The 26,179-nt window shown below is 42.2% G+C and overlaps 1 protein-coding gene across 1 annotated transcript; it reads left to right on the top strand.

Annotated features, from left to right (window-relative positions):
• Positions 1 to 5,277: 5,277 nt before the first annotated feature.
• On the top strand, positions 5,278 to 18,300 carry LOC308325894 (ras-related protein Rab-11B-like). Its single transcript, XM_080778646.1, has 5 exons — positions 5,278 to 5,479; positions 9,813 to 10,008; positions 11,481 to 11,674; positions 13,470 to 13,550; positions 16,696 to 18,300. The coding sequence occupies exons 1-5, from the start codon at positions 5,440 to 5,442 to the stop codon at positions 16,839 to 16,841; spliced, it is 657 nt and encodes a 218-aa protein (XP_080634772.1). The 5' UTR covers positions 5,278 to 5,439; the 3' UTR covers positions 16,842 to 18,300.
• Positions 18,301 to 26,179: the final 7,879 nt, after the last annotated feature.

Genomic DNA, 26,179 nt, shown 5'->3' with positions numbered 1-26,179 from the left:
GCAGGTCCATGTGGCTTGTCGGCAGGGGAGACCCCGTTAATCCCGTAGGGATCCGTTTTTCCACTGACTATGATTGCTCAGGAGGGAGCAGTTATGAGTGTCTTGCTGGGGGGGACCTGACGGGGACCGTTTGTTTGTTTCCCAGGTGGCCTCTACCCGTTCAGCTATGGCCGCCAAACCGCCAAGAAAAGGCGTGTCTTCTATTTTTCAATTTACTGGACACCTAGCTGGTTCGGCTCCGAGGACGCACCAGGCGGATTTGGTTCCATTTCCTCTACAGAGTTAAATTAATTATTATGTGGACACGGCCACCAGTTCATGAAATGCCTGGTTCGCCTCGTGGATGGTGATGGGTGGTGATCCACCTGAACTGAAGCAGCACCCACAGCTGTTGTATGATAAAGGGGGAGGGGTTAGGGGAGGGGATCATAATGTGATGTTACTATTTCTTTCATTGGCATGTTTGGCAAGGTTGCAGCCGCCATGAAGAAGCCCTAAATACAAAGGGAAGACATCATTGCACATAACAGTCAACCACACCAAGGGGTCTAATGAAGTACTGTTACATCATAAACACATGAAAAACTGGGACAAATTTAAAAATCAGCACTTCTTCTATAAAGTTGAATAATTCTATCAAGCCGGGATCGAGCCACAGGCCCAAAATTGGCCAGGACCTGTGATGTCATGCCGTACTTTTTATTTAATTTTTTTCTATTAATTTGGTCATTAAGGTCCACAGAATGAGAGGCCTGCTCTGCCGGAAACACAGCGAAAAGAAGTTATGGAAATTTTTGTATACCACACCATACTAATGTATAACCAATATAAGGCAACATTTCCCAAATTTCATCATGCTTTAAGTAGCATGTGACAATTGTGACAAAAATTTCAAACTAAGGGGTTTTCATGATTCTCAATCCATTCCAAGCATTTGTTTTGCACGAAAAACACTCCTTGGCCTAAAAACGACCATAGCTGTCATCACAAATGTGATGAGGTCAGCACATTTGGGCACATTTTGGCAAGTGGCTATGGCCGAATTTAGGCCAAGGAGTGTTTTTCATGCAATACTAAAGCTTGGAATGGATTCAGAATCTTGAAAACCCCCTAGTTTGAGTATGTCACAATAGTATGTCACAATTGTCACATGCTACTTAAAGCATGATGAAATTTGGGAAATGTTGCCTTATATTGGTTGTCTAGTGTCTACAGTATGGTGTGGTACTGTATACAAAAATGGCCATAACTTTTTTTCGCGATGTTCTCGGCAGAGCAGCTGGCCTCTCATTCTGTGAACCTTAATGAATAGTTGAAACACAAATAAAAAGTACGGCATGACATCACAGGTTAAACGTTGAGCTTTTGGGCCTGTGGCTCCCCGGCTAAACTAAACGTAATACCTGATCAACATCAATTTCCTGTTGATTGGTTCAGCCATTGAGATTAGGTCTGGGCAGACCCTTATTTTTAATAGAATGATGGATTCTGAGGGGAATGAGGTGTTTCTTAGCCAAAATAGAAGATGTAGATCCGATATTCTCTGTATCTTCTTTTGTCCTTTATGGAAGAGATGGACGATGATCAGAATATCAGTTATCTGCCCGTGTACCTGTAGTCTCTTAGTTGACGGCAATGTAGGCTACATATTTTTACATTTTCTTTCATGTGATGTCCCACCCCACTTAAATCAAATCAACTGATAATGTTAGCTCCACGGCAGAGAGTGCAGACCATGTCACTGTTTCTCAACGTTGGGTCTGGGGACCACTAGGAGACCAAAAGGACCCTTAAATGTCTGTGACTGAGGATTTCTTTTGCATATCAGACTGGGGGTCCTTGAATGAAGAACACTAGAGTGTACAGGGATAGGAGACCCTGGACTAGTACCCAATTAAGTTGTTGTTATTATTATTAAGTCATTATTGGGATGGCTATACTGCCAGCCCCTGGCCAGCTGATGGAGGTGAAAAGAACTGGTTGGAATAATGTGTTCCTTCTATACGCGCCACGTCCAAACGGGGAAACTCCCCCGCGACACAGAGTGCCGCACTACGAGCTTGTAGATCTGCAATCTTTTATAAAATTGTGAAAATGTGGTGCAAATCTTTGAATATATATTATTTTAAAGCGACACTGGGTGAACTACAAAAAACATGGGATGAAAAAATAAACTGGGGATGTGAAGAAGTAGGTGTGTCGTATGCACCCTCCTCCTGTTTGTTTGTACAACACATCCATCCATCACACATCCATCTCTTCACCCCGATCACAGTGGAAAGGTTTTTCTCTGGTGTGAATACGCTGGTGTGCCTTCAGATTACCTGAATCGTTGAAATTCTTTCCACACTGTTTGCAGTGGTATGGTTTTTCTCCAGTGTGAATGCGTTGATGTCTCCTCATAGTACCTCCATGGCTGAAACGCTTATCACATTGTTTGCAGTGATAAGGCTTTTCTCCAGTGTGGATACGCTGGTGTCTTTGCAACGCACTTCCATGATAGAAAGTCTTGCAACACTCTTTACAATGCAAAATGTTTTCTCCAGTGTGTATACGCTGATGTATCTTCAGTTCGTCTAACCTACTATAATTCTTGTCACACTGATTGCAGTGGAAAGGTTTGTCTCCGCTGTGGATACTTTGGTGTCTCATCAGATTAGATATCTGACTGAAACGCTTATCGCATTGTTTGCAGTGGAAAGGCTTTTCTCCAGTGTGTATACGCTGGTGTTTCTTCAGGTCGCCTAACCTGCTGCAGCTCTTGTCACACTGAGTGCAGGGGAAGGGTTTCTCCCCGGTGTGAAGACGCTGGTGTCCCATAAGCGTAGCTAACTGACTGAAACTTTTGTCGCATTTCTTACAGTGGAAAGGCTTTTCTCCGGTGTGAATTCGCTGGTGTATCTTCAGAGCATCTAACCGACCGAAACTCTTGTCACACTGTTTACAGGTGTGGGGTTTCTTTCCTGTGTAAGTCAGATGATGTGCATTTACTTCTCCTGGCCGAGTTAAAGTCTTGGTAATCTGTTGCAGAGTGTAATATTTTGGTTTGTTGGCGTCTCCTTGTGTCGTGCTGGTGGTGATTTTCTGACAGGCTGCTGAGGTGATCTGTCCATTCTCCAGCATTTTGCTGTAGAGGTCGCGGTGGCTCCTCTTCATGTGTGTATGGAGGAAGATCTGAGACGAGAAGCCGTATGGGCACTCACAACACGAGAAGAGTTCACCGGTCTTGAGGGACCGGTACAACACTCCCTCCTGGAGCGGAAGTTTATCCTCATAGGTGGTGTTATCCATGGACTGTGACAGGTGTGGTGTGAACAACTATTTGCTCTCTTTTCTGTACGTTATGCAGGGACAACATCTTATAGGATAACCAGAGATTTGGTGATGTCAAAACACAAAGTAGACAGCCTTTCAAGCTTCTATATTAGGAAACATCTAAATACCCTATTGGCCTGAATATAAGACAGTTTTTTCTTTCCAATGGAAATATCCTAAAAAACTGGGTCGTATTATTATTGGGGACTAGACTATTTTTGATAATTTGACATTCAATGTTCTTTTTCCACAAATGGGGGTCGTCTAATAATCAGAGTCATCTTATATTCGGGACAATACGGTACTTCATCTGAGCAGCACCGCTTATCTACTGAGTACTTGGAACGAAGCCCCTGGGACCGGGAGGAAGAAGTGAAGCACCTTGGTCATGGTGGCCGTTACTGCAGCTTACTACAACTGGGGCAAGACGCATGAATGAGCAAAATAGTTTTGACCAATGGGTATTGTATAATACTGTATTGTACCATACTGTACTCGGGGCGGTGGTGGCTCAGGGGTAGAGTGGCCGGATGGTAACCACAAGGTTGCCAGTTCGAACCCGAGCTCACCCAGAGTTAATGCCGAAGTGTCCTTGAGCAAGACACTGAACCCTGAATTGCTCCTGATGTGCTGGTTGGTACGTGCCTTGCCATCAGTGTATGAATGGGTTAATGTAATGCACAATCTATGAAAAGTGCTTTTGATAAAGGCGCTATATAGATGCACCATTTACTGTACTGTGGTGTGTGTGTGTGTGTGTGTGTGTGTGTGTGTGTGTGTGTGTGTGTGTGTGTGTGTGTGTGTAGTAGTGTTTAAAGTATAGTAGTGTGTTTTAAGAAGTATATGTTGCATCAACTGCAGCGAGCAAAGGCAGGCGTATCTACAATAAGGCGAGGGCAGGCCTGTCCAAATCCATTGCTGGCCTGGCCAAAATCCATACAATGAGAAAAAAGAGGACAAAAACAAGACCTGCAACTATTCAAATAGCCAGCTTATTGGCCGTTGCGGTAGAGCGCGACCCTCAATCACCCATTGGAATGTAAATGCATGCCTTTCAGCCTTTGTATCCCACTCGTCTGGCAGGTATATCTCTATAATCTCTTTGAAAACCTTTAGAGCTACGATTGTGCTCAGGGAGACGACAATTAACAGATCTTGCCTGGCCAAAACGTAATTCCTGGATACGCCACTGGCAAAGGCTCTGCTCTAAAACATTCCAATATTCATACAATTTGTCTGACTCTGAACTGAGTTGTTATGGTTCCATTTTGTGTCCAGTTGATATGAAGTCATTTAACCTTTATATTGTGGGTTTGACATTAAAAAAATATTTTTTTATATTTTTATATGTATAATATTTTTGAGGGGCGCTACTACGCCCCATCCTATGTCCAGCTTTGAGGGCAAACATTGTCAAATGTCATTGGCAAACATTGAATGCCATTGACAATGAATGGCCAGCTTTGAGTGTTTGTGTAAACACAAACACTGAAGACGAAGGTGAGGACGCAAATTGTGATTGGCCAGAATGAGATGATTAACTGTATGATGATAACAACAGGTGTGATTTTTTTTAAATAAACTTGACAAATGAATGCATACACTACTCTACTCAGTTTTATTGAATTGACCTGTACCTTCCTTGAACTGTACCCATTCTGCAATCTGTTAATACAATTATCAATCAATCAATCAATCAATCAATCAATCAATCAATCGATCAATCAAAACAGTGACCTCTGTTGGCCACCAAATTGATTAGGCCGCCGACCTCGGTGTAACACTTATTGGGTGCGTTGCCTCAAATGACTTCAAACGACCAGGCCAGCTCAGCGAGTGTGTGTGCTGGTATGCCGGTTTAGCAGCGACACCCCGTGGATGGTATGGAGAAATGCAGAGGGACTCCTCCCCTCGGATCCTTTTTTCTTTCTTTTTTTCAGACTTCAGTAGAGAGCTGCCTCTGATCTGACAGCCGACGCACGCGCGCACGAACGCGCACACACACTGCGAACACAGCAAACATTTGATTAATGTATTATTATCATTAACACATAGGCTATACACACACACGCACAGCACCCGGCTCTCTCTCTCCCCCAACCAGACCGTTGTGGAGCGGCCAGGATGGGAACCCGAGACGATGAATACGATTTCTTATTCAAAGGTAATTGCAATAAACTAAAACTAAAAAAATACAACACAAAACGTTTTGACCGCATTCTAGACTATAGAGGTTGCTAGAGAGGGCTTACTGTGCCTCGTTTATGTAGCCTACAACAGCGTGGCGTCGGACGGTGTTGTGTTGTTGGTTTGATAGTGGGGAGGATTCAACAACCACTCCATTATTATTATTATTATTATTATTAGCCCACTATTATCTGTTTTTAACTTTTCGCTCGGATGAAAGAGAAACTATATATGCTGGTCACTAAAGAGGAACAGTTTTCTACTCAATGAAAATCATTAATGTATTATTAGTAGGCTACTTAGTCTGTACTAATAATACTATTATTTGTACTTTTCTGTACTAATAATACTGTACTATTAATTAGTACTATTAGTACTTTTCTGTACTAATAATACTTCATGTTACATTAAATTGTGTAGGATAGATAGCCATTTGGAGGCCGATAGCTATACAGATCATGATCTTATGGAACAATTATTTGATTCATGCAGGCAACATTACATAGAATAATAATGAATACAAGCAAGGCCAAGGCCTGTTTGAATGGTGTCAATATGTAGCCTACTGTGGTATGGGTGTTAAGGAAGAATATTGCTTAAAAAAAATAAGTGTTACATTTAATTTAACAGAGTTAAAGGAGTTCATCCCAAAATGCCACCCTCAACCCCTATTAATCGCTCTCCCCGTGAAACCTTTAACTGAATTGTTTTATTTTTGTCACATTCCTGATCCAACAAGGCAAAACAATATAAAATGTAAATGAAAGTCTGTAACTCTGTGTACAAATTGACCCGTAGGTCTGTATAACTGTGTAAAAATGGAACCAAATTTACCCTTGCAAGTCTAACTCTTGAGAGTGTACACATGTGTGAGATCTCGGAGTTAACTTTAAAAGGTTCATGGTTTTTCGGCAGGGTTTGTTTGGACAATTGGACCTAGAATGCTGTCCTTTGATCTTTTGGTATCATCAGCTGTGGGCACATTAACATCCTAGGCCTGTAAAGACCCAACAAAGTATCCTCTGTGGACATGAATGAGGCATCTGCTCTGGTGGTTTGACCGGAGGAGAGGAGAGGAGAGGAGAGGAGAGGAGACGTCATTCCTGCACCAGTCAGGCTTTGAACAGGAAGGGCAGCGCTGCCTTAAAAGTGTGGATTCAGGATAGGCTGTGGAGTCTGTTATCAGCGTCCTGCAGGCCCCATGCAGCCTGATGCACAGTTAGCCTTGATTTCCTCTCTGGACGGGGAACACTAAACAAAAGACCTCCACCTCTCTGCCTGCCTGCCTTCCTGCACACACCGAGCAGTGGAGGGAAAGTAACTATATACTAGGACTACTGTACTTAAGTAACCTTTCTTTCTTTCTTTTAACTTTACTGGGTTATTTCATTTTATTTTATTTTATATATAACCTTTATTTAACCAGTAAAAACACATGCGTCTGCGTCTCTTTTACAAGTGCACTGGCCAAGAGGCAGAAATAAAATACCACATCGTCAATGTTACATTTTGGACCAGCAAATACAACATCCATAATACACCTCAAAGTACCTATGAATAAATACAACACCTCCATAGCTTTAGTTTTATTGCCAATAATTTGCTCTTTATTAATTCATGCTGCAGGGAGACGAAATCAAAGGACAAATTTGCTACAGCCACCTCAAGAGTCGGCCCATATAGGTGTACAGAACCGTATATCATCTGCATACATGTGATACCTAGTATCAGTGCTTTGATTGACTACAGATGTTGTTCACGTACAGAAGAAAGAGTAGTAATATCGAACCCTGAGGGATACCTTTTTCCAAAGTTTCAGGATCAGACACAATGTCGCCTATTTTGACACACTGTGTCCGACCCAGCAAGTAACATTTAAACCAGCTTTTCGCATTTTGACCCATTGATATTTTATAGGCTACTTCTACTCCACTATACATCTCTGATATTGTAACCTACTTTTATTTTACAACCACTGCAACTATTCAAGCTTTAGTTACATTAGATTAGATTAGATTAGATTAGATTAGATTAGCCTACTGTATACAAAACATACATACATTATTTTATTTTCATTGAGGGGCACTAGCCCCTCCTATATTCAGCTATAGTGTAGACTAACACAAACATTAAATTCCATTGGCAATGAATGGAGAAATTTCGTCATATGTGTCTGAGCAAATCTGTATTTTTGTCCTAACACAAACATTAAATGCCATTGACAATGAATGGAGAATTTACGTCATATGTAGACAAATCAGTATTTTTGTTAAATTCCCATTGACAATGACAATGTGCATCATATGTGTCTGAGCAAATCGGCATGTTACGTCGTGATGATGTACGATGATAAGAGCGCCTTTATTTAACCAGTAAAAATACATTAGCTAACCACTTAAGCCCTATGTCCGTACTACTAGGCTATTCTAAAATAGCCAATCTACAGTACAACCTCACAATGTGTCATGTGATCTGATCACATTTACATATTTTCCAGCAGTGGAAAACAAAAAGGCCTTCACCTCTCAGGCTGCCTGCTGTATTCTGTGTCAGATCCGCAGTAATTAACCCCCTCCCCCTTCCCCCCTCTCCCAGTCTTCAGGCCTAATCAATCAATCCTGTACCATGACTCACACACCCATAAACAACAAAGGCCTGCTATTATTAATCCATCCGTTGTGCTTATCCGGATCAGCTTGTGATGGCTGCTGAAGAAGGCAAACATAAGATTCCTTCACAGGTCTTAGCAATGCAATGGTCAAACAGAGTCAGGGTGCTGATATTGTGCATTGTTGGCTCACTGGAAACACTCTAGTCTGGTTCCCTGAGAGGGTTTCAAATGGCTTATGGGTCAATTTGGTGCCATTTGCAAGACTCCGAATTATGGAGGTAATTTTATAAATGTACAAAAAACTCTAAGAAACTCCATAAATTAAAAAAGAAATCACACCTGTGTGAGGTGAGGGGCGCTCTTATCATCGTACATCATCATACATCATCGCATTCCGGCCAATCACAATTTGAGTCCTCACCTTCGTCATCAATATTTGTGTTACGCAATGCTTGTGTTTACACAAACACTCAAAATTGTCCACTCATTGTCAATGGCATTTGAATGTTTGTGTAGGACAAAGTTTGTGCACACACACACACACACCAAAAGCTGGACATAGGACGGGCTAGCGCCCCTAACAATTACATGATAATTAAGAATAGAATGATAGAATAGTCGATCTACAAGCTTGAAACGTGGCATGAAGCGACGTGTTGTGCGCTTTTCACTAGTTTGGTTTCCATTGAAAACGTCTATTCTCTCTTTTGGGTCTCAACCTCTAAAGTTTGGGAACTGGACTTGATTTTATGGTGTCAGACATTCCACATGTTGGAATGAGAATTTTCCCATGTTCTAAATGTGGGTGGTACCAGATTGTCACTCCCTCTAGTATTGTTGCTGTGGGTGTCATTCTGGAGAAGTAGAAGTCAGGTATGAGGGTATTGAGGGCACTGTCCCTTTGACCATAGCAAGACAATGAGATATAAATATGGTTTTAAGTGGTTATTAAAGTGTAAAAACAAACCCCTCCCTGATGTGAATGTTGCCCCAGGGAGGCGTATATTATGGTCGGCCTACATACTGTCGTTCGTAGTCTCAATGAAATATATGTGAGGGCTCGGCCCACACGCCTACACTGTGGTAATGCATACCAGTGGTGGAAGAAGTACTCAGATATTTTACTTAAAAGTAAAAGTAACAATGCCACCATATAAAGACATACTGTAGCAGATCTGTAAGATTGATGCTGAGGTGGAGCACAACACCTACCATCAGCTGCCAGTACTATGCACAACTTGCCGTGCTACTCATTCGCTGAGTTGGTGCCTGGTGCCCGGGATCAAACCCATGACCTGGTCCAAAGGCTCTAGTACCGACTGACACAAATCATACAAGAAGTATTGAAAAGTAGTGAAAATAGCAGATCGACAAGCTCACAGCGCGAAATGTTTTGGACATACTACATACAACGCTTCCATCCGGCAGCAAGGGTTTAGTTATACCATTCCAATTGTAAACACGACTGTATTATTTGTTTTGTGGGACAGCGGTCTGGACAGGGTCTGGAATGGTCATTGCAGCGTGCTCTCTCTCCACAGTGCTTTGTTAATCAGTAAAATGATATGCTACAGAGGATTTCTAACCCTGTGACCCTGAAGCTTATTATTATGATGTAACTGTAATAATGTCTGTCTGTCTGTCTGTCTGTCTGTCTGTCTGTCTGTCTCTGTCTCTGTCTCTCTCCTCCCGTCTCCAGTTGTGTTGATCGGGGACTCGGGCGTGGGGAAGAGCAACCTTCTCTCCAGGTTCACACGCAATGAGTTCAACCTGGAGAGCAAGAGCACCATCGGCGTGGAGTTCGCCACGCGCTCCATCCAGGTGGACAGCAAGACCATCAAGGCTCAGATCTGGGACACGGCGGGACAGGAGCGCTACCGGGCCATCACCTCCGCGTGAGTCCGCAGCTAGAGAAGTGCTTCTCAAAGTGGCTGCCGTGACACCTTACCATTACCAAGTTCAGGGGTGCTGCAGAATACTTTGATAATATTATTTGGAATTTAGTATAACCAGCAATTCCTTCAATGCATGATCAGTGAGCAGGCCGCTTCATGTCACCTGACAGTTTCCCCTGTAGGACTTAGCGCATGGAAGGAACACGTTATTCCAACCAATTCCTTTCCCCTCTATCAGGCGCAACGGCAGACCAGGGGGAGGCAGTATAGAGACAAGGATTACTGCATGTTTTTTTGTGAGGGTACACTACCTACCCTAGGGGACACAGGGAGAACATGTGAACTTCACACAGAAAGGCCCTTTTGCCAACCCCACCTATAGGTAATGCGCACTGATGACCCAGAGGAGAGAACATGCCCCCAGTGCCCACAGCGTCCCCAGCAGGAATCAAACCTAGGACCTTCTAGCTATAAGGCGACAGCGCTACCGACTGCCCCCTAACTGAAGTGATATGGATACATTTGACCAAATTTTACCTGATATACCGGCTAGTTGAAACACTTTTTGTGTCTCCGTTTGATTCTTTGTGTATAATGCTTACTACACTTTTGCAGAACCTTTTCATGCTTCTGTGGATGATGAAGGAACACAGCAAATTGCATAGCAATGCAGCAGCCAGTTAGTTCTGGAGATGTCTTGTTTAGTGGAGCTAAAAATGACCCCGGACTCAGTTGTTGCAATGGTGACAGAACCAGACCACACCGCTGTCATGCTTGTCATACCATAGGCTACATCTGTGTGTGTGTGTGTGTGTGTGTGTGTGTGTGTGTGTGTGTGTGTGTGTGTGTGTGTGTGTGTGTGTGTGTGTGTGTGTGTGTGTGTGTGTGTGTGCGTGCGTGCGTGCGTGCGTGCATGGTATATTTATCTTTTTACCCACATCCCAAAGGAGTACTTGCACTACATTTAGCCTCCAAGCACACTATTGTATAAGTTTTATATAGTGTATAATAAAGTATGAGTTCAGTCAGTTCTCCTCAGTGTTGATTCAGTTCAGTATGGGTATAGCTTCCTTCTCACACACTGATGAGAGGTTGGGTAATAGGAGAGCCATATAGACCACTGGTTCCCAAACATTTTTGTTGGTCGCGAACACATTTTTTATGCATCCCTTTATTTTTTCGTTTCCTACATTTTGTTTTGGATTATTATTATTTCAAAATGTTATACTCTACTAGTGAATCTTGATGTGTGTGTTTATAGTTACTACAGACGACTCTACTAGTGAGTGATGTATGTGTGTTTATGTGTGTAAATAGTACAGAGGACTCTAGTGATGTATCTGTGTGTGTTTATGATGTGTGTAAATAGTTACTACAGACTCTGTAGTGATGTATGTGTGTTTTGTGGTGTAAATAGTTAGTTACTATAGAGGACTCTAGTGATGTATGTGTGTTTATGTGTGTACATATAGTTACTACAGAGGCGCGGTTGGGGCTCTGCTCGTGTACGACATCGCCAAGCACCTGACCTATGAGAACGTGGAGCGCTGGTTGAAGGAACTGCGTGACCATGCCGATAACAACATCGTCATCATGCTGGTGGGGAACAAGAGCGACCTGCGCCACCTCAGAGCTGTTCCCACCGACGAGGCGCGGGCCTTTGCAGGTATAACCTCCCACCCACGCCTCATTTTAGATTTCCCCGGTGTGATAAGTTTTAACTCAACACAATATTTTTTGAGATGGAGATCCACAGCCAATGGCATAATTTGGGGGGTCCTTATATGAACACATTAAATGTGTTCATGTGAAGGATGGTTGAAAAGTGATGGCAAGTTATAGAAACTATGACATATTGACAATTTTAAAGTTTGGTTTAGGTCATGGCGCCAAGAGACTTTTGTGTAAGTCTGGACATGATACAGGTGTAGGGGGTGCTATTGAGCCATTAGACCACGCCCCCTTTTGAGACAATTTGTTATTTTTCGCCACTTGTGATGTGTGTGCAAAGTTTCGCAACTTTTCGAGTATGTTTAGCTCCTCAAAAACACGTTTCATTGTGGATAAAATACTAATAATCATTGCGATTTCAATAGGGCCTCGCACTACTGTGCAGTGCTTGGACCCTAAATACATTGTCAATTTGGTCAACAAATAAAAACTAGACTAAAATGTGGAGGTGGGTGCCGGGGGGACACGTGCTGGATCGAGGGTTTACTCAATAGATTGCAGTCATACAGCCGCTCTGCTACTTACGAGACCCCGACCCAGGGGTCTAATTACAAAGAAAAAAGTGTTGTAACCTGCCGTTCTTTTCTACTTTCTAATTCTTTGTTTGGCCCGAATTTTTTTGTTTGTTGTCATGATTTGTCATGACAAGAGTTGGTTTCGTACGACGCTTAAAAGGTCTTTAAATAAATACGTTTTGAAATGCCTATGGGAAAAATGCATTGGGATTAATTTCTCTTTGTTCTGAAAGGGAAAACTGTGACGCTCTATTAGTGGGTGAACAATCCAGAGAGGGACGAGTGGAGAAGAAGTCGTTTTATGTTTGGTTGCACGCAGGTGTCACGTTTCGAAAATAGCTGACCTACAAGCAAGTATAAATTACTAGACATTACGACCGCTAAGATCCATTTTAGTCGACTAAATTAACTGTAGATTTAGTCGACTAAAACTAGACTAACACTAAAACATTTCAGATAATTAAAATGTAACTAAAAGTAAATAAATTTGTATTCAAAACATTATGACTAAAATTAAAACAAAAGTTGCTGTCAAATTCAATGCTGATAGGCTATATACCCCAAATAACTGCTTGGTTTGGAAGCAGTGTCTATAGAGTGTATTTGGTCAGTTCTCTGACATATGTCATAAACATATCTGTTCATATCTGTCATAAACCATTATTTTCTAAATCCGTGATCACAGGCCCTGCTCTGTTGTCTGTTCTGCCTTGTTTTTCTTTCCTTTTTTGACTACCAATTGTGTTCTCTCTTGTGACACTGACTCACTTCCCTGCGGCCATGCATGTAAGAACGTTCAAAATAGATTCCACTAAGCATTCAACCAAATGAACCCCAGCCATTCAATGGAAAGAGGAGAAAACCCAGTACAGAGCCCTTGGGGACCCCATGTCAACTAAGTACATACAGTATAGCGTTTAGTAGTAGTAGTTCAAAAAATGATTTATCAATTACAAACCCCATTTGAGCCTTAAATTCATGGAGATTGGGTTGTTTTTGTTGCATTCCTATGCCAATAATTGATGACCGGCAAAGTATCCGGTACTGACTTGAGTCACCACCCGGTCATCAAATTATTGTTGTCGAAAATAAATACGAAATCTCCACGAATTTGAGGCTTGGGGTGTACTAATAAATGACAGAAAATGTGTCACTTTTAAGTGGTTAAAGAAACATGTCACCTCTCCCTGTTTCTTTTTTTTTTTAACCACACAGAGAAGAACAATCTATCGTTCATAGAAACCTCAGCTCTGGACTCAACGAATGTAGAGGAGGCCTTCAAGAGCATCCTGACAGGTGTGTATACATACACGTACCCCTCACCTCATCACAAATCACCTGGGGAACACTTCCATGTTTTTTCAAGGCTGTTTTTGAATAGCCGCTAATTATTTCAACTGCTGTAGTGTCATGAGTACATCCACACAGAATGCAAATATTACATGGTGATGATCAAGCAATGTCATTTTGTTTCCGAAACAACTAAACAAGTAGCCTACGATATGTTTCATCAAAAATAAAAGCATCAATGTGCAGTATATGAATGAGGCATCACCCAATTAATGTTTTATTCACGACACATTGTCACTTCTTCTTGACACTGCCGGTTCAGACAACACAATTGTAGCCGTGGTTTTACTCACGCAATTCGCAACTGTGAGTTCCGATCGCATGATAGGCCACTTGTTAATGCGTCGCTGTTCCAGCAGAGATATCTAGCATGCAAGATATCTGCAGTGGACCTGCCGGTCACTTCCAAATCATGTAGGAAATGTGTTGTGACAACTAGAGAGAGCAGAGACCTGCTAAAGCACTGGGCCGGGTGCCCATTTTTGTGGGTCGTGGACACATTTGTATATGGGTCCCTTCATTGTTTTGTTTCCTACATTTAGTTTTTAATTATTATTTTAAAGCCTTTATTGATAGTATCAAGTGAAGGAAAGAGGTTGAGAGAAAAGGGGAGAGACATGCAGCAAAGGTCGTCGTGAACAGGACTCGAACACGCGACACGCTGTCAGGCCAAATAACTCTGAATAGAACAAAAGGGTCCATTTGGTTCCATTTGTACATTCTGTGTGTGTGCGTGTGCTCGTGAGTGTGTGTGCGACTGTGTGCGCTCGTCTATATTGCTCTGTCGGCAAATCAGGCTAATTTATTGTTTTATAGTCTGGTTATTACTGCTTTCGTTTTTTTCACCGTCTTTTATTGTTTTTATTTTACATTTTACTTTTTCATTGTGCTACGTGTAGCCTATGTGCTTCTTGAAGATGACCGGTCCTCTAAAAAAAACAAATCTGCACTTTGTTTTCTGTTCCACTCTCGAGTCTGTAGCAAAGGTGCTTGTATAGCAGAACCACAATGATAACTATAGTCAGCTTTAATTCTATAATGCAGCATTTTTCTAAATGTCGTCCTTAAATGGCAATGCAGTAAAAATGTGAAAACATACACACGTGAGGGGGGATTGAGAGAGAGGGGGGGGGGGGGAGTAATGCTTAATTTACACAATAATTGTGACATTCCTACAAGCTGCAGGTGAGACTAAAATAAGCAAGCAGAACATTTCCTTCCATTTTTGCAAACATCTATTTTACAACAACAAATACAAATACCTCAGCTAACCAGCTGCAGTTTACTCTCACCATTACAAACAGTAAAACATCACGTTGTGTGATGCTGCTGCACAGCAAGCAACCTGACTTTGAAAGTCTTCTAGTGTCTGCCATAATTTATACTCTACTAGTCCCATTCAAATTATACAGTGGGGTTAATGCGATCTAATAGATCATATTATTGATGTATGCATTTTGAGGTCTACTCAGTCTGGGGCTGGGGGAGGGAGTTGTTAAGGATGAGCTTGGGAAGTTGGGATATGGGCACAAAATGTATAGTAATACTATTAGCCAGGTGGTCTGCGGACCGCAAAGTGTTCCGCAAAGAATTCCCTGGGGGGGGGTCTGTATATTCGTCGGACTCACAGTCTCTCTCTCTCTCTCTCACACACACACACACACACACACACACACACACACACACACACACACACACACACACACACACACACACACACACACACACACACACACACACACACACACACACACACAGTACACACACAGCAGATCTACAGGCTCACAGCGCGGCACAAACTAATTATTAAACATTTCTTTCCTAATTTTACTTATTCGTGAAATTACTTTGAAAAAATATTTGCTTATTCTTTCTTTAAAAAAATATATATATATATATATTCAAAACTAGATGTAGGAAACAAAAAATAAAGGGACCCATATAAATGTGTCCATGAAAATGTGTCCTTGATCTGCTATTTTCGGCTAATCTTCCTCAGAATAGGCATGTTAGGGTTCAACTGGTTAAATGGGGGAAACATTTTCTTACCAGAAAACTATTTAGCAGCTCCGCTAGTAACACTGAGGACCCACTAGGAGTCCTTGACCCCGTGTTGAAGACCCGTACTCTATAGTACGATGGTGTTGAAGACCCTTACTCTATAGTATGATGGTGTTGAAGACCCTTACTCTATAGTACGATGGTGTTGAAGACCCTTACTCTATAGTACGATGGTGTTGAAGACCCTTACTCTATAGTACGATGGTGTTGAAGACCCTTACTCTATAGTACGATGGTGTTGAAGACCCTTACTCTATAGTACGATGGTGTTGAAGACCCTTACTCTATAGTACGATGGTGTTGAAGACCCTTACTCTATAGTACGATGGTGTTGAAGACCCTTACTCTATAGTACGATGGTGTTGAAGACCCTTACTCTATAGTACGATGGTGTTGAAGACCCTTACTCTATAGTACGATGGTGTTGAAGACCCTTACTCTATAGTACGATGGTGTTGCTTGCGGACAAAGCGTTTCTGTTTTTGTGGCCGACGTGGCAGGTTTCAGGGTGGGTGGAGCTTCATTTCCAGGGTGGGTGGAGCTTCATTTCCAAACACCAGCTGTCTAAAAAGCAGGAAGAGACTCCTGCCGTTCGCAGCATTTTGACGCCCCCCTTGTGTATCCTGTATCTGGGTGTACTGTAACCGTGCATTACATGGAATCTTCTCTAGGATGTAAAGTTGAAGTACTGTTACTCCCTCTAACATTTCCTCGTATTTCTAGTTTATGTGCATATTTTTCAAGTGCACACTGCATAGCCTACTGCAGCCTGCAGGCCTTGTTGACTATAGATTTAGAAGACATTTTGAAGCTTTGAAAGCTACTGAAATAATCGATTATTTATTTGGTGAATCATTTAACATGCATCTCAATGCCAAAGCTTGCCAGACCTTGGTCTGGCAGTGGTGGAGTGGGTGGGACTTAGCAAAAGGTTGATAGAAAATTAGTAACGCTTTTGTTAACTTTAAGGTTAATGGGAGAATGAGAAAATAAGTGAACTGATCTGTCTTCCGTCTCCTCCTCCTGTCAGAAATCTACCGCATCGTATCGCAGAAGCAGATCGCCGAGCGGTCCGCCCACGACGAATCCCCAGGAAACAACGTGGTTGACATCAACGTTCCCCCCACCACCGACGGACAGAGAGGCAACAAACTGGCATGCTGCCAGAACCTGTAACACATGGCAACCTACCCAACCCCCCCCCCCCCCCCTTACACACACACACACACACACACACCTGGCTCGAATATTCATTGCATTTCCTTTTCAGTTGCACAGAGCGTTTCTTTTCTGTCAGAAAAGGTGATAACTCAACAGACTCAACAGACCGACCGCTAAACACTTTGTTTGTCTTTATATAGGCAAAAAGGTTCAGAACATATCAAAAGCAAATGCATACATTTTCAAAATGTTCTTTAAATGGCGTGAATAGGCGGCACGGAAGCACACGACATGTTGTGATGCAACGTGTTGTGAGTTTCTACCCAGGGCCAGGGGTCATTGTATGCTGGCTTTGGTGGACATACAAACGCCATGCACTAGCTCTGGTCCATAGCTCTAATGCCTTCATTAGAGCTATGGGACTGTTCTCTTCCTATGCTCGCATAGATGAAGTACCGGTAAATATCTGCAATATCGGTAGAGGGTGCAGTGGAGTAACTAAAAGTATTGGAAAAACAATCCCTTTCTGGCCAAAAAGTACCTTTTATACGTGTGGTGGGGGGCTCAGAGTGTGTCCACTAAGGAAAGTAGGCTTTCTAATTACACATTAAGCCGCCTTTGTATTGTTGAGTAGAGGTAAAACGTTTTGAATATTTCCGCTACAGGGGAGAGGCTAGTCTGCATTTCATGCGAGGGAAACAAAGAGTGGCAGAGCCTTAATGCAATGGCAGCAAAGGATAGCATTAGGGCTATGGACCAGAGCTATATAGCCATGGACATACAAACACAGAAAACACAAAGAGCTAGCCCTGAATGACCACAGGTCTATAAGGGTCCATTTGGTACACTCTCAGAGTTAATAAGGGGGTCCTTGCAAATAAAACGTTTGAGAACCACTATAGGCCTACTAGTTGGACTCCTATATTCACTATTATTTAGAGAGTTGACATTCAGTAATTGGGTCTTATGATCAAAATAAGAGCAGTATAATGGTGTGTAAAACAGAAAGTTATTGATGACCCCTGCTTCTACGTTCTACATATGTCACCTCTTGTTTTCTTTAATGGAAAACACATGGTTTACAGGTGTGAAAAAAAAGGTGAATGTTAGTTTTTTAATTTTTTTGCTGTTCCACAGAAAACTGGTCTGTCATCAATGCCGTTAGAGGGCACTATCCCACTGCATCACAGTTGTATTTTTTTAATTTAAAATCCCATAGACTCTATGGGTATATGAGGATATGAGGCATAATCAACTGACGGTGAAAAGGTACTAATTTGTCCAAAGAGTAAAAAAAAAAAAAAGATATACCTGACTGAATCGCCCGGCTGATTTGTTTATCTTTGGAACACAGTTCGCTTACTTCATATAGTGTAAAATATATTCTGTTTTTCTTTTCTTTTTTTGATACAGTAGCTTGTCTTGCTCACTTACTTTATATATTAATGCCATAAAATTACATTTTCCAATATTACGTTACTGAATCGACACGTGTTTGTATAGCGTTTGTAATGTGTGTGTGTGTGTGTGTGTGTGTGTGTGTGTGTGTGTGTGTGTGTGTGTGTGTGTGTGTGTGTGTGTGTGTGTGTGTGTGTGTGTGTGTGGTGTCAAAAATGATTTGATCTGCTGTGTATCAACTAAAACTGCCCTAATCTCACAAAACAGATTCTGGTCAGCACTACTGCCCCCAAACATGTTGTTGTAGGAATAAACGCATCAGAAGCCTCCAGGAGGAAGTGGACTAAGGAAGCATCTTCCCAAAACCCTAATGGTCTCGGATATTTCATAAAAGCAAAGGTTAAAGCCTCAAATCTGCGATTTCTTCAACTGGAATGTAGAACAGAGGTTTAGAACAATGTGATCAATATGATCAAAACATAATTCTACATATTGCGCTAAAGGTTTCACAAATCACAGCTTGGGCCAATTGGGACTTGGCCTAACAAACGTTTTCAGTCATAATATTTTATTTTACTTTAGACCATATCCCTGGCACAAAATATTCTCAGATGGGGAGTCCAGCAGTCCGCAACCAAATACTTATTGGGGGTCCTTTACTTTTGAGAATCACTAATTTTGCATCAATGACATACAAAATGGTAGCTGATGTAAATGTCTGTCTGCAACACAGATGTGTAAATGTTCATTTTCCTCCGTAATATAATTTGAGAAGTGAAACTTTCACATTCTAGACTGTAGAGGCATAAAGTGAAATGTTTCACACCATGATTTTGTTTTAATCTTGATGATTATAGCATACAGGCCTACATGAAAATCCATATTTCAAAATAGTTTTAAATCAGACAATAAACATCTTAAAATGTGAGCATGACAAACTGTTCCCTTAAACCACAATTATCCTCAACTGGCCCAATAATGTCAATGTCAACAGAAAGGCAATCAATGGTGCATTCACTGCAGACAATCTAGGACTGTCAGAACACACACCCTGTGAAACAGCTACAGTATACATCATCATCACCATCTCAGAGATAATGTAGTTGTGTTCAACGTAGGTTCAGGTGTAGAGACCACCCTATGCTTATCATGGCCACTCCCCGTTCTCAATCGCTTCCCTTGCTGTCTATTGATCATGTATGCCCTCTTTTCTTGGCTCAAATTAGGCCCATCTCATTACAGCCACAGGGCTATAGTTCTAATAGCCCCCCCCTGGTGGTGGCCCATATTGGCCTTACACACCAGGCTAGGATATGGGCTCAGCCGCTCAGGGTCAGCCATTTAATGCAAACCCATCATCAAAACCCTCCTGGAATCAAGGCCCTCCATTCCTCTTGATGAATACTGGCTGCTGGCCAGCTAATCAGCTGTGCTTGCAGGAACAGAACCCGTGGAGGAACTAAGGAAATCAATGTTCTGTGGCACAGTGAAACCGCCCTGATCTGAATAAGTACAGCAGCTGGGATGATCTCATGGAGGAAACAAACAATATGCTTCATGGGGCGGCACATCACAACTCAAACTCTGAAAACTATCGCAGAAAAATTGTCCTTCTGTGTTATTCTAGGAAACAAACAAAAGTATACACGCAGTACTGATTGAAGTGGACAAGGTACTGTATTCTGAACTCAAAACCCCTTGCACACATTTCCTGACCAGAAGAGCCATCTACCAGGAGATTTTACAGCACAGCACTGCAGTGCTTTATGGAGATTTCCTTTTCCAGCATACTTTTCAGATAGTTGACATTCCTGTATACAAATTCATTTTTTTGCAATATTCTAATATTTGCAGATGCATTTTCATGGCATAGTTTTAAAATGCATGTTTGAAATATTTCACCATATACAATCTAGAATATAAAGTTTCACTTTTCAAATACACAGATGCACTCATATAAGTGCATCTGACAAACAGTAAATGTAACATGATTCAATCTGTTATGATTAACAAGCCACATTTAAGTATGTTCGTTTACAAGAAAATGTCAAGTATTTCGATTATCATCTCTTGTTAAAAATACAAGAACGTGTGCATTTATTTATGCAATGGATTTATTCACTCAATTCTAACCAATATTGTTCTGTACCCACACACAATGGTCAAAATGCATTAAAATTTACGGGCAAATGGTTATTAGGAACAGTAAATGTAACATGATTAAATCTGTTATGATTAACAAGACACATTTACGTTTTTTGTGTACAAGAATATGTCACTTTTTTCGAGAATCATCTCTTGTTAATAATACAAGAACGTGTATTTCTCAAATGGACTCATTTACTTAATTCCAACCAATGTTGTTCTGTACCCACACAAAATGGTCAGAATCCAGTAAAATATACAGAATTAAGCCTTGGAAACCTGGACACGCCCCTTCAATAACTTTTCCCCCTTCAAGTAGTCCTCCTGTGTCCTCACATCAGATGCCATTTTCACAGCACCTGCACAAACTTTCAACTTGTCTTCACTTCACAATTTTTTCACGTTTAAGGTAAGAATGAATAATATTAGCCGAGCATTTGATTGAGGTTCAATTTAGCAAGTGTGTGTGTGTGTGTGTGTGTGTGTGTGTGTGTGTGTGTGTGTGTGTGTGTGTGTGTGTGTGTGTGTGTGTGTGTGTGTGTGTGCATGCGTGCGTGCGCGCGTCTGTAATCCACACACCTCAACAACCAGTTTGTCCCACCGACTTCAAATTTTGACATCCCACCACCAGAACTGCCCCAAAAAGGCCTCTGCCTGCATGGGCTCAGGACAGGCAAAGGGAAGTTACTATATTTACCCAGGGTAACTGGACTAAGCTCAAGAACTTGTTTACAGCCAGGCCCTGCTCATAGAACATTTCATGGTAGGGGTTCAAAGTTCAATGCCTTGTCCAAGGGCACTTCAGCGGTGGTAATTTTAACGTGCTACGAACTAGCGACCTTCCGATATCAACATCGCTCCGCAAACCGTTCGGCCACCGCCGATGATGTCTTACGTTGCCATTTAGTGCCCTAAACAAACATTAAAGTCCATGGACTAGAAAGAAAGAAAGAAAGAAAGGACCTACATAGGGACATTCTTTGCCACCATGCCAGTCATGAACCAATACAGCCACCCTGTCACAACGACTCACAACGAACCTCAGTGACCACGCAACAACGTACATCAACTAATGTCAATCAGTCTTCTATTGAAAATTAACCATTGGAATTGATGGCTGTTATGTCAAAGCTCAAAAGCTCCATCTCCAACCAAATGGAAATAGCAAATTCACTCATGGGATTATTGAAGTGATCAAGAGCCACATACACACACACATACTGTTCCCTGGTACAACAACTGAACTCACATACTGTACAGCAGATACAACACAACAGACCAACTCTAGATTCAAATGATGACTATAGCATTCAACCCCAGAGCCAGAACCAGTTCCATTGCCACCCGGTCAACGGGTCCCAAAATGACAGCAATAGTACTACACCACCCGGTCAATGGGTCCCAAAATGACAGCAATAGCACACCAGCTTGAATCACACACGCATTAAAAACACAAGCAGTAGCCAAGAAGCAAAAGACAAAGTTCATACCTTGAGCTGTCGACTCTTCCACTTTCATAAGTTAGTTGTAGTGATGCCAGGGGAAAACTGTGGCTCTCTCTCTCCAGTTCATGATGAGACCTCCAGCAGCTCCTCCAGACTCCAGTCATCTCATCTCCATCCTCCATACATCTGGCTGGCTAGCTGGCCATGCAGTACTTCTCCTCCCAGTATCAATGGCCCCCAACCAGCCTCATTATCCTGGCTGCCTGATCTTCTCACTCAGCCTTGGTCTGGATGTTTCGCACTACACAGCACATAGCAAGCATTCTGCTGTAGTGCCTTGGTCAGGGGTTTAGGGCATAGGCTCCATAGGGTCCAGCATTCACAGCATGTCGTGGTCAGGGGTTTAGGGCATAGGCTCTATAGGGTCCAGCATTCAGGGGTTTAGGGCATAGGCTCTATATGGTCCAGCATTCACAGCATGTCATGGTCAGGGATTTAGGGCATAGGCTCTATAGGGTCCAGCATTCACAGCATTTCAGGGCTCTATAGGGTCCAGCATTCACAGCATGGCAGGGCTCTATAGGGTCCAGCATTCACAGCATGTCAGGGCTGAGAAGAAGCTGATCTTGGGGATCTGGGGTCGTCACCCTGGCCCGTGTACCTGTGGAGCAGGTTGAGAGAGAGACCATATAAGCTTTGAGTATAAGTATTGGCTATTTCCCCATATATAAGCCCACAGTGGGGGTTGGATTTTTGTGCTAATTCGCTTATTTCCATCGAAATAAGTAGTAAAGTGTGCCGCTTGGGATACTATTTACATTATGATTTGAGCAATGGAAATAAGCTAATTAGCACAACACCCCAATGCCCTATTCAATTCAATTCAATTCAATTCATTGGGGGTTTATGGTAGGGGAAATAGCCAATAATGCGCTTTTGTAGAAAATAACACCTGGACCTCTTTGGTGGGGACAACTACAAAGAAAAGTAAGAAAGCCTTCTAGCATCGAATTATCCTACAGTACCATTTTGTGCGGGAACCCCTTTTGGTGATATAGCATTATGTTATGCTTTAGCTATTAAAAAATCTACAAGCAGATCTACAAGCTCATAGCGGCGCGCTATGAGCTTGTAGGTCTGCTATTTTTGAAAAATCGAACAACGACTGACACAGAAACATAGCTTTTTCAGAAAACTGTCAGGATTTAGAAGACATTTTTAGAATCTGATGTCAGGTCAGAATGGATTAAACCATCATTGGTAAACAGTTAAGAAGAATTCAGTTTTATACAAGGATTTGGTCCTGTGACACCCCAAACAAAACATTGTGTCTGTATATATTTATTCTATTTATGTATATATAGGACCCACATGCACACATACAGCACTTAATGCACCTTTGTTTTTTATTTCAACACCCAGTCCCTCCCTCCCTCTCTCACGCACACACACACACACACACACACACACACACACACACACACACACACACAGTATGCTTAGCATAGGTAGCTAACTCAGGTTTGTGTGTTCAGGTAACACTTTACAGCACTTCAAGCACCTTTGTTTGTTCATTTAATTTCACCCCCCCCCCCTCTCCCTCTCTCTCTCACACACACACACACACACACACACACACACACGCACGTTAATGCTCACTTAGCATAGGTTGCTAACTCACCTGCAGAATGAAAACAAACCCACCAGTTTGTTGTTATGAAGATAACTTCTCTTTCAAGCTGTCACACAGTGTTGTGACTGAGCAGTTTTCACTTCCTAACAAGCCAGACTACTCCACTTCATGGAGTGCAAAGTTACATTATAAGTTGTTTATATTTTTCACTCTGTTTACTATAACAATTAACAAGTTTGGTGTGAGTGGGTGTGTGTGTGTGTGTGTGTGTGTGTGTGTGGAGAGGGAGGGGGCGTGGCTACCGGAGGGTTTTAAAGAGCCCGCTTGAAGCCTGGTTAGGGAGTGTCTGCCAATTCACTGGAGCGTCTCTAGCACATTCCTGTCAAAAGTTATGATTTTTTTTAAAGAAATATAAACCAAATGCTCAATCCCAGTTATGAGCTTCCCTCCCTAACTAGTCTGATTTGCTGTCAGCTGTGCTCCAATGAATGGACTCTACGCATGCCCCCCCCCCCCCTCCCCCCACAACCAACCCCCTCTCTCTGCTGCTGCGTGTTGAAGAATACTCTATACTTCTCCAGTACAAGGGTCTATAACCGAGGGACAATTTAGATAACAGAGCTCTGACAAAGAAATTATCATATATTCCACCACTGCAGATTATACATATTATTTAATGATGTTATGAAAATAACTTCTCAGAAACTGGTCCCTGATATTCAGGAAGCAGCAAGTGAAAACAAGACAGAGATGAAATGTCATGGTTTTCATTAATTATTTTCCCCCTTTGGCTGTTTTTGAAAAATAAGTAATAACAATTAAGATTTTAAAAATAAATATTTTTTTGAAGTATTAGTTAATATTCACTCATATTTGTTTAAATGTTTCATTGTTCATCACTTCAATAAAAAAGCAGGCCTGCATAAAACCAAGGGTTGTGTATACATTTACAAATTTCTGCTGAGACAGTATTTGAAATTTAAATATTCTATTTTCAAATGGTTTATTGGTGCTCCATAAATAAAAATAGCATCTCTCATAGCAAATGGCTTCTATAGGCATACAGGTATAATACCAATAATACTACCAATTCACTGGAGCGTCTACTTTCTAGGGCAGTATTTTTCAACCCGGCCTTTTCATGTCAACGACCCCCAAATTAACCCTAATTAGCCCGCAGACCCCCATTTGAAAAGATATGTCAGGGACCCCCGTAAGAGAAGATTTTTTTACGGCTCTAGCAGTGATTCTCAACCCGTTTAATTTCAAGGTCCCCCCCAGTCTGACATGCATATGAGTCTATACCGACCACCATTTCACGGCATTCCTATCTCTGGGACACAATTTGTATTGTAAAATATATGTTAATTTAACTCTGAGAGTGTACAAATGGAACCAAAAATGTACCTACCTGGTCCATTTGGTTCTATTTGTACATGGAACCCCCTCCTGGGTGTTCCAGATGGTCCCGGAGGCCTGTCCCCTGCATAAACCACCGTCTGAGGCCTGTCCACTCCTGTATAAACCACCGTCTGAGGCCTGTCCCCTGTATAAACCACCTTCGGAGGCCTGTCCCCTCCTGTATAAACCACCTTCGGAGGCCTGTCCCCTGCATAAACCACCGTCTGAGGCCTGTCCCCTCCTGTATAAACCACCTTCGGAGGCCTGTCCCCTGTATAAACCACCTTCTGAGGCCTGTCCCCTGTATAAACCACCTTCGGAGGCCTGTCCCCTCCTGTATAAACCACGTTCTGAGGCCTGTCCCCTGTATAAACCACCTTCGGAGGCCTGTCCCCTGTATAAACCACCTTCGGAGGCCTGTCCCCTGTATAAACCACCTTCTGAGGCCTGTCCCCTGTATAAACCACCTTCGGAGGCCTGTCCCCTGCTATAAACCACCTTCGGAGGCCTGTCCCCTGTATAAACCACCTTCTGAGGCCTGTCCCCTGTATAAACCACCTTCGGAGGCCTGTCCCCTGTATAAACCACCTTCTGAGGCCTGTCCTCTGTATAAACCACCTTCGGAGGCCTGTCCCCTGTATAAACCACCTTCTGAGGCCTGTCCCCTGTATAAACCACCTTCTGAGGCCTGTCCCCTGTATAAACCACCTTCTGAGGCCTGTCCCCTGCACGGGACCTACAAGATTTGTGTCTGAATCATTTTCATAACTAAATGTTTTTGGAAAATAACCGATAGACAATTGCACAACGCGTTGCATCGTTGTGAGCTTGTAGAACTAGATGGTTATGGGGGTTAAATTAGTTAAAGCCATGGCCTCTGTTACATATTGACCTAGCTGCCGCAGACCCCACCCCACACACACACACACACACACACACACACACACACACATGGAAATAAACATTGCATAAGCTATATATTTCCTAAATATATACATATATATGCACATATATGAACCTGAATATGCAGCATAGGCTATATTCTGCATATACTTGCCATATATTGGAATAACATTAACTCTAAAGGAAAGGACAACACTCATTTTCTAATGTTTTCGGTTGTCTTTTATTCTGCTAATGTCTTTAGAAGGCTTATGGGTTAACTTATTATGCTTTTAGCCTTATACTGACTGCAATGATTTTAGACAATTGAACTCAAGTTCTAAACATAAAACAGATCAAGAAATCCAGGAGTCCCTTATCGCCACTGCCACCATGTCCAAAACAGATGCCATTCAGGGAGGAAGAAATAAAGCACCTGTATCCTGATG

Source organism: Protomyctophum bolini (assembly GCF_963924005.1).
Source record: "Protomyctophum bolini genome assembly, chromosome: 12".
NCBI lineage: Eukaryota > Metazoa > Chordata > Actinopteri > Myctophiformes > Myctophidae > Protomyctophum > Protomyctophum bolini.
This window is presented reverse-complemented; position numbering and strand designations above follow the sequence as displayed.

What these genes read in the sequence shown, in the direction of transcription:
- LOC308325894 (XM_080778646.1), top strand. Translation starts at nt 5,440, where the DNA reads ATGGGAACCCGAGACGATGAATACGATTTCTTATTCAAAG. An exon ending in ATACGATTTCTTATTCAAAG is followed by an intron (nt 5,480 to 9,812) that starts GTAATTGCAATA and finishes TCCCGTCTCCAG; the next exon opens with TTGTGTTGATCGGGGACTCG. An exon ending in CGAGGCGCGGGCCTTTGCAG is followed by an intron (nt 11,675 to 13,469) that starts GTATAACCTCCC and finishes TTAACCACACAG; the next exon opens with AGAAGAACAATCTATCGTTC.